This window comes from Neltuma alba, unplaced genomic scaffold, assembly GCF_004799145.2.
Source record: "Neltuma alba isolate B1F8T4 unplaced genomic scaffold, ASM479914v2 tig00008145_pilon, whole genome shotgun sequence".
Classification (NCBI taxonomy): Eukaryota; Viridiplantae; Streptophyta; class Magnoliopsida; order Fabales; family Fabaceae; genus Neltuma; species Neltuma alba.
The window spans coordinates 1-9,702 of record NW_021634959.1 but is presented as its reverse complement, the minus strand read 5'-3'; the positions used below and the strand labels follow the sequence as shown (position 1 = coordinate 9,702).

The 9,702-nt window shown below is 33.0% G+C and overlaps 1 protein-coding gene across 1 annotated transcript; it reads left to right on the top strand.

Moving 5' to 3' along the window:
* The first annotated feature begins 6,858 nt into the window (after positions 1-6,858).
* Positions 6,859-8,597, top strand: LOC114753788 (leucine-rich repeat extensin-like protein 2). The gene has a single exon (XM_028942502.1). The coding sequence runs from the start codon at positions 7,019-7,021 to the stop codon at positions 8,399-8,401; it is 1,383 nt and encodes a 460-aa protein (XP_028798335.1). The 5' UTR covers positions 6,859-7,018; the 3' UTR covers positions 8,402-8,597.
* Positions 8,598-9,702: the final 1,105 nt, after the last annotated feature.

The window sequence follows — 9,702 nt, the reverse complement described above, 5'->3', positions numbered from 1 at the left end:
CTTGACGTAGAGTAGATATATCATAGTTGGAATTTTTTTTCGCCTCTCATATTTTGTATAAGATACTATCTCCGGTTCTAATTATAAGAGTTAGTTTGATTAATTTGAGGAAATTAAAAAAAGAAGTTAAGTTAGTTATTTGTCATAAATAAATGTTGTTTTTTTTTCTGAAATATCCTTATTAATCAAGTGTATTGGCTAGAACTATCATTATTAGAAGGGTTATCTTGAAAAAATGTATAAATATTAGAAACAAAGTGGATTGAGATCTTATATTTAAAATCAAAATAAAATTTAAACGAAGTCCTATATTAAGGACCGGAGGTAGTATGAATTTATGAGAATGTTAATAACGATACTCAAATTAAAGAAAAGAATTTAAATGTTTTGACTATGAATATTTTATTTTTAATATTTATTATATTTAAGTCATGGATTTTAAGTTTTTTATATTCCTCTTATTCTGTATATAAAGCAGAGAGAGAATAATTTGTTTTGTTTTATTTATAAGTTAATATTAAATTTTAAACAGAAACGTATTATGTTATTCTTCATTTATTATATATATTATTATTTTTCAAAACACATATATATTAATAAGAGTAAAATTAAAATGTTGTTAAATTTAAAAAATGACATTTAATATGTTTCTTGATTTATGTAAAATTGTAATTGGCTTTGCTGAACACCCGAGAGTTTTGTCTAGAACTGGGCAATTCCAGCAACCCCAAAATTCAAATTGCATAGTCTCCCATGATTCCTACATATGTCACAATATGTTTTCCCCATTAAGTATAGGAAGGAGGGATGCTAGGAGAGAAAATTATGGTTTTTTAAATAAAAAAAATCCAGACGCTCAATAGTTTTTCACAAATCTATTTTTCCACCAACACTATACGTTTGCCTCTCTCTGGCACGTTAGATCTTGGACAAATCTTGCACCGCCGTCTGTGATTGAATGGAGGGTGTTTTTGGTACATTACTCTTTGATGCTATCATTGATTTTCATGAAAATTATGGTTTTGATATAATTAATCAATTCTTAAATTGTACTACCTCCGGTCCTAATTATAAGACCTAGTTGATTAATTTGAAGAGATTAAGGAAGTAGGTTAAGTTAGTTATTTGTAATAAATAAGTGTTGTCATTCTTAAAATATCCTTGCTAATTAAGTGTATTGGCTAGAACTATCATCATTAGAAGGATTGTCTTGGAAAAAATGTATAAATATGAGAGACAAAATAGATTGGAATCTTATAATTAGGACCAAACTAAAAGTCAAACTGGATCTTATATTAAGGACCAGAAATAGTACGAGATATTTGGCTGCTTTTTATCACAAATCATGGTTTCCATAATTAATCAAACATCCATTCAACCCCCCACAAATCCTCAGTCCAAAAAAAAAAAAACCCACAAATCAAATTTATGCTCACAGAGCTATAAATATTATTAAGAATTTTAAGTAATTTTTTTGGGTGCAAGAATTTTAGGAAAGGGGTTAGGTTCACTCACAATGCAAGAACAGAAAAACTAACTTATAGTCTATTGGAACCTGTCCCTATAAGCATAGAAGGATGACAAGTAAGTCTTTTTTTTTTTTTTTTTTGCCCAATAAATAATAATCTCTCAGTTTCACTGAACTACGAATATGCCTCCCTCAGCACCTTAACCAGCTCAAGGATCGAACTCATTTCATTTGCGACTTGTGAGAGTGTCCAACCTCTTGCCAACTAAACTTAAGGATGATGGGTAAATTTTAAGTAATTAAATAAATTGGGGAGAAATGATATGGGCCAGACGAGGCCCACCTTCGTAGCCCAATCCCCTTAGGCCTATATAGCCACGTCCAGGTGCCACGGGCTCGTTTCTCGGTTGTATCAACCCCATTCAGATCCCCCCAAGAAAAAAGGGTGAGCCCCATGTAAGTGTTATAAATAATCAGTTGACTGACTATGGGGTGTTTGGGAAACCCAAAACTATGGTTTCAGAAGCACTTTTCTGTAAAACGAGGTAATCTCCTCTACATATTTATTTCGTAATCCGTAAAAACACTTCTGAAACTATGGTTTGGTTTCTATCCAAACACCCCCTATTTCATTTGTCGTATTTGGTCCCCACTTAAGAATCCATAACTCATAATATTGATATTTTAAGGTTAAAATCTCCATTGAAATCTACAAAAATAGTTTGATAATGATATTTTCCAAAGTTACTGCATAAAATAATTAAAAATTTAATTTCAATTTTTTCAATTTATTACTGCCTTTTAAGGAGGTAAGTATATAAACCTTATGAATATGGGTGATGGCTCGAGGAATATTTATTTATTTTATCATCTTTTAAAGGTGATTTGGATCTTCGAAGAGTTTAAAATGTCACGTGATGTCCTTTTTAATTTTGTCTGCAAGGAAAAAGGGCAATTCTTTTGTCCCAGTCATTAATCCATCATGACCAATAAGATTTTTTAAAAAATATCATGGGTCTCCTCATCGATGACAGAAGTATTTAACCTGACTTATTTTCTCTCAACAATAAAAAGAAAAAATAGTACTAGTCTTATTGAGATAAATAGAAAATTAATTTGTGATTTTAAAAAGCATGAAAAATAAATAATCTTAATTTGTAGCCGGAAAACTAGCCCTGCATGTAATGTGCACGGGAATGGACAGTATTTAATTTCTCTAACTTGATCAGCAATAATATTGTGCTTCTTTTTTGGCCCAAAAATAATATCTTGTTGAATAATTAATAAGTTGTGAATGGATGAGAAACTATTTAGGATTGGTTTGGAATTGTGATCTACAAGCACTTAATTATAAACATGTTTGTATAAGTTGAGACAAAACAGTCGTCACATATTTACTTTGTATTCTATGAATTACAACTGCAAAACTATTTATAAATTATTTTAAAATTCATTTTCAAACTATGTACACAGTGAGAAAAGCGCTTCAAAATTTACGTTTCACATGTATTTTTTTTTACCAAGGCATTTCACATGTATTAATAACATAAAAAGGATGAATATTTATTTTTATACGTACGTCGAATTGATCAATTTTTTACAAAGAAATATATCTAGTTGGTGTACAGCAGTAATAGCTCAAATCTTTTAAGAAACCTAAAAAAAATAGGATAAAATATTAATTAAATATATTTAAGGTTCAATAATTGAAAGTGTACGTCGCGGTAAGAAAGCCAAGCGGTATTATCAATCATGCACGTGCAAGTGCAGACAAATCCTGACAACTTGCATTTGTATTTTCGAATTCCAGCTTTATTTGCTCTGTGAAATTTGTCGGCAGCCTCCCAATTGGCTGTTGTGTTTATCCATTTTTATTTTTTACCCTAAAGAATTACTTGCATCCTTCATAATTCAGACATTACAATTTATTGTGATTTTATGTTGTATATATAAATTCATTTATTGCCGTATATATGATATTTTGTTATTAAGATAAATTAAAATTAAGTTGCCTTAGGTGTATTCCCTCTTGTCATGCTACTATCGTTGAAGTCTTTTTAAGAAGAAAAGTCATAGGAATCTTGGTGCGCGGGACCAAGGGTAATAATATATAATCACTACTACAAAAACAACTTTCACGACACTGATTTACAGCGGTTATTTAAAAAACATGGTAAAAAATATAATGGCAGCATTTCTGAAATTATAGGCATGCTTTTAAAGGCGGGTTATTTGAAAAACCGTCGTAAAAAATACTTTTAACAGCGGTTTTTTAAATAACTGCCGTAAAAAATCTATCAGAATTTTAAAATCCATGGCGTGATAGTTTTCAATTTTCAGAGTCAGAGCTCATAGTCCCCCATTACCGTCCTCACTTGATTTTCTCCCTTCTTCTACCTTTGTCAGTATTTATCTGTTACTTCTATCATCTCCGCCATGTTCTTCCATCACTGTCGCCATCTTCATTTTTATTTGTGAATTTTTCACTTCCATTCTTTCTGTGAATTTCATAATTTTTGTAGTTTGATATGATTATTTTCTTTAGTTAAAAATATGATGTTTAATCTGAGTTTAAAGAGATCTGATTTTTCTCAGATCTGAGTCTTTGATTTTATCTTTATTAAATCTTAGTGGCTTTGATCTAGTGGTTGAAGGTGAAGCTAAGTGGCGCTATTACGGCGGGAAAAAATCTACATTTGCTCTATCAGAATGCTTTTAACTGGTGAGAGATTATCAATTAATTGATTTTTAGACCCTTTCCTTTGAGACTTTGTTCTCCCATTCCATCCTGATCAATAAGGTGAAACGTAGACTTAAAAAAAAACTTTTCAAAGTGGTTATTTATATAACCGCCGTGAAAAGTCACATACCATGGCAGTTCTTAAACCGCCATGAAATCCTCTACATTTTACACTGATAACATAGACATCGCTCTCAAAACCGCCGTAAAAAGCTTATTTTAACCGCCGTTAAATTTTTTTTTTTGTAGTAGTGAATATTCCTCCTATCCTAAATATAAGACTCATCTTGTAGTGTATCATTAAAAGCCGAAGAAGTATTAAATAGTAGTATTTATCCACACCTCTATATTATATTTTTTCCGAACCCTTTATACTATGATACTCCATCCGCTCGTAAATGTAAGACCTATTCTGTAGTATAATTACACTCTAAAATAGATTTTACACTTAGAACTAGAGGCAGAATGTTGGGGGAAAAATAATATAGAGGTGTGGATGAGTACTATTTAATACTCATCCAGTCCTTACGGTAAGATTTAGTTAATTAATTTGAGTATATTAAGAATGTTAATTAAATTAATTAATATGATATATTTTTTTCTAAAATACCTTAAATATCTTGCTCAATTCTCTTCTTCCTTCTCCTACTTAATTATTGTTAAGAGAATATTAATAAGGTTAATTTTAAAAAAATTAATAGACTAAAGATAAATCTTACATATATGACAAATATTAACTCCTCTATTAGGGCATAAATTAAGAACAAGAGAAGTAAGTATTTTTAATTCAACTCCTTTGAGGCCATGCAAGATAATAAATTAAAGTGAAGCTCATTTGTGTTGAGCAATACCTTTCAGGAGAGAAGTAAACATCTCACCAAAGTGGAAAAAATGTGAGACATATGTGGACCACCTCTTTCGTGGAGGTCATCAACCGACGGTCCTTACGTAATACTCGTACTTTATTATATTCTTCCACATAATTATTTGATTATGTACTGTTTCACAAGTTAAAAGTTGGTATTAAATGAATACTCATTCAGACCTTGTTATAAGATATTTCCAAGTATTTTGATGCATTTTAAGAAACTGTTCTATTTTCTTATATTTGTCAAAAATTTCAGTTATTCCTAAAAAGTTGTTTCATAAGTAAATCCGACAAAAAGAACTTAAAAATCATTAAATCCTAAATCAGGAATTTTTATGAAAAAAGTATGCTGTTATTTGTATAAGTCAAGTGTAATAAAACCAGCTAAAATACAGAAAACAAACCTAATTTAAAATTTAACAATTTTCAGGTTTCTCTTGGAATTTTTCGTTTCATCCACTTCTTTTCACAATTTTTAGGAGGACTCATTGATAAAAACATGATCAAACTAACCACGTTATTTGAGAATACGCAATTTGAGGCAAACTTCAATGATTCATTCCTTTGGCGAATGTTGAATGATTCAAATGGATTGTGTGTCTTATTAAGAAGAAAATGTGGGAAACAGGTTGGCATTGGAGGCCATGCATGATGCCCTCTGCGATAGGTCACCCTCACCCTTCAATTTGAAAAAAAGGGTTTCATATTATTGCTAGTTCTTAGGATTTGAATAATTTTTTGTTTTAAATCCTACAGTTTTAAATTGTTAATTTTTAGTCCTTATAATTTCATAGGGACTTGGTTTAAATTTGACAACTAAAAGTTAATTTCGTCAAGTATAAGGCAAAAATTAGAACTCATTTTGTTCATTGCTTATTCACATTAACTTAGATTAAATTCTTATGAAGTTATACAGATAAAAAGGTATTACGTGAAATTATAACGACCAAAACAAAAATTCGATTATGGTGCTAAGTAAAAAATAATTATAATAAATTGATGATAAAAATATAATAAATATCAAATTAAATTATATTAAAATAGTTATCCTTCTATTATTATTATTATTATTATTTAATTTTCTCTCTTTTTTGGGTGATAGCAAACGTGTCATGATCAAAAGGTTATCTTTTCAGAGTCTTTTGCATGTCTTGGAGTACGGAGGCATATGATTTAAAAGTTGAGGACCTACCAAAATGGCATTTTATACGCACTCACACAACGTACGGGAAAAGGCGTCCTTGTTCGAAAACGAACGCCTAACAGCATTTCTACCTTCTACCTTCCTTCCACACATGTTTTTCCTAGATCTCTACTTTCATATAGAAAATTACAGCTACTTTGATATTTTCAAAAATAATACTACTTCCGATCCTAATTATAACTAATTTAAAGATATTAAAAAAATAAGTTAAGTTAGTTGTTTGTAATAAATATATATTATTTTTCTTAATATATCCTTACTAATCAAGTGTATTGGCTAAAACTACCATTATTAGAAGGACTATCTTAGAAAAAGATACATAAATATAAGAGACGAAATGAATTAAAGACTTATATTTATGACCAAAATAAAAATAAAATAAAATATTATATTAAGGACCAGAAATAGTGTATAATTTGTAAACAATATGTACGTAGGTGATAGTTTTAATATTTCCAAGAGGAAAGTTTTGACATTTAGAAAACAAAAAATTGTTAGTTTTCAATACAACTATTTTTTCCCTAAAAAGCAAAACTAAAAAGAAAATAACCCAGATTGTACAAGAATATAATTAACTTACTATTGACTCCTTTACCGCACGAAAGAAGTACTAAAATCTTTCCCTTCATTGTAATGTGTTTCGTTCTGAAACTGAGGCTCGTGAACATTGACTTTTCCGTCCTTATCTTCGGAAAATTATATTAAATTCTCACATCAGAATTCATTCGAGTTAACACAATGGACGCCATCTCTTACTGTATCGTTTCACTCATATTATCTTCTTCCTTACTTCACCCATCACTCTCAGCTCTTTCTGCAGAACTCCCTCGTTCTGAAAGAGAAGCATTAGAGATCATCATCGGAGGCGGAGGCGCCCCTTCTCCTCCCGCCGACTGTCCCCCTCCGCCGCCTCCGCCACCTCCGCCGCCTCCGCCGCCTCCGCCGCCTCCGCCGCCTCCGCCGCCTCCGCCGCCTCCGCCGCCTCCGCCGCTGTCTCGCCGGCTGGTGAGCGCACGCCGTGTGCTTCTGAAATTTGCCAAGACAGTTGACGACCCCAATTGCTTCACCCGAAGCTGGAAGGCTGAAGACAGCCCCTGTAACTACAAGGGTGTTAGATGCGCGGATTACCCATATGGGAATAAGGAGAGAGCCGTTGCAGGATTAGATTTCAACCAAGCTGGTTTTTCTGGTCGTCAAGGTTCAAGATTGAGTCTTTCAGGAATCTTGGGTTCGATTCGAGAGTTGACATTCTTCCATGTCAACTCCAACAATTTCTCAGGACAGGTCCCCGCAGAAATCAGTAATTCCAAATTTTTCTTCGAGCTTGATTTAAGCAACAACAAGCTCGAAGGTTGTTTCCCAATGGAAGCTCTTTCAAATAATCAGATACTTTTCTTAGATCTCAGGTTCAATGACCTCACTGGACCAGTCCCTCCGAAGCTCTTCACCATGGATCTAGACGTCATCTTCATCAACAACAACAAATTCAGCAGCAAACTTCCGTGGAATTTCGGAAACACACCTGCAAGATACCTCACATTCGCCAACAACAGATTCACGGGACCAATCCCAAGTAGCATAGGAAATGCTTCGAAGACTTTGACGGAAGTTCTCTTCCTGGGAAACCAGTTTTCTGGGTGTCTACCTTACGAGATTGGGTTCCTGAAAAAAGCTGTAGTCTTCGATGTGAGCAAGAACTCATTGACTGGTCCAATCCCAGAATCTTTTGCATGCTTACAGAAGATTCGCTTCCTGAATTTAGCTAACAACAAATTCTACGGCGCTGTTCCGGAATCAGTGTGCGAGCTTCCTGGAATTTGCAACAACGGGAATCTTACCTTGGCGGGTAACTATTTCACTTACGTGGGACCAAAATGCAAGAAGCTGATAGATTCTAAGGTGCTTGATGTGAGCCAGAATTGCATAAAGGGGCTTCCCAATCAGAAATCACCAGAAGAATGTCACAAGTTTCTATCTTGCGTGAAACCATGCCCGAATGAATGGTCTCTCAAGCTTGTTCCGTGTAAGAAAGGCTCTTATTCCAAGTACGATGAAACGGCGCCGCCTCCCGCGCCTGTGACGTACGAGACACTGAAGCCGACACGCCATCGTTTAATGTGAACCAAAGGCCCAAGCATGTTGGTAGGCTGGCTTACGTGTATTCTCCTCCCACCGTATTGGTGGATTTGTGTTTTTATGGTTAACTTTTCTGCTTTGGGGTCTCGTTAAGATGGCGTTTATTATGAATAACGAAATTTGGGCTCCTCAAGTGTTGTTAATTCTCTGAAATTTGTCGCAACTAAGTTTGATATGGTAATTATCCGAAAGAGACATCTTAGAATGTTAATACTACCTCCAATCTTGAGTATAAAATCCAATTTATATATAAATTGGATTTTATACTCAAGATTGGAGGTTAGTATAATTTATTGAGACACTTGGAACAATCAATCAATCTTGTTTAATTATTGTTTGGTGCTTCTTCTAGTTGTGCCTTTGCCCAGCAAATCATGAAGAAGTAGCACACTATATAATACTCCTTCGATTCTTAATATAGGACCTAATTGTTAAATTAATTTTAACCTTAAATATAAGATCTATTTCTCATATTTATCAATTTTTCTAAATTACCCCTATAAATACTCTCTCAACTATAATCAAGTAAGTGAGGGATGAAGGATATTAAGAAAGATGATTATGATGTTTTAGAAAAAAAATGTCATATTTTTTATAATTAACTAAACTTACCGAAGTTTCTAAATATAATAAATTAGTTAAATAATATTATATTAAGGACTGGAATAGTAATATATTAATTATGTCATGCGACCGTACTACTTTTCTTTAAAAGAAAATGAAGCCCGTCATGGCTTATCACAATGGGTCAATAAAAATTACGTTTTGGGTACGGTGGTCCAAAGGCGCAAGATGGCTTTTCAATAATATGGCACACAAATGTTTGGTTTTGGATTGTTTGAAGGAAGCGGAGAGAATACGGAGAAATAGTACTATGCATAAAACCTATATTCAAAGGGCCTGGTGTTAGTTAATGGATAAGCACGGACACAACCCGCACTGCTGCATCAAGTCAATCTCATAAAACATTAACTTTTGTAAAACTAAAAGTACAAAGTTGTGAGATACTACAAAATAACGGAGAAAGAGCCAAATTTGCAAATGCTAAAAGAGAGAAACCAGTATGATTCCCAACAAAAACTAGAGATTGCAATGGCAAAATATGAAACATAACATGTTATCTCTTTGGGTTTCTAATACTTTTCCGGTCCTAAATATAAGACCCTATACACATATAAGGTTTTTATATTTAGAAACTGAAGGAGTAGTATTATGAGGAGCAGAAGGTCCCTTGTAGGAAACTTAACAGCTGCACCCTTTTATAACCCGCAAGACACTTAATCATT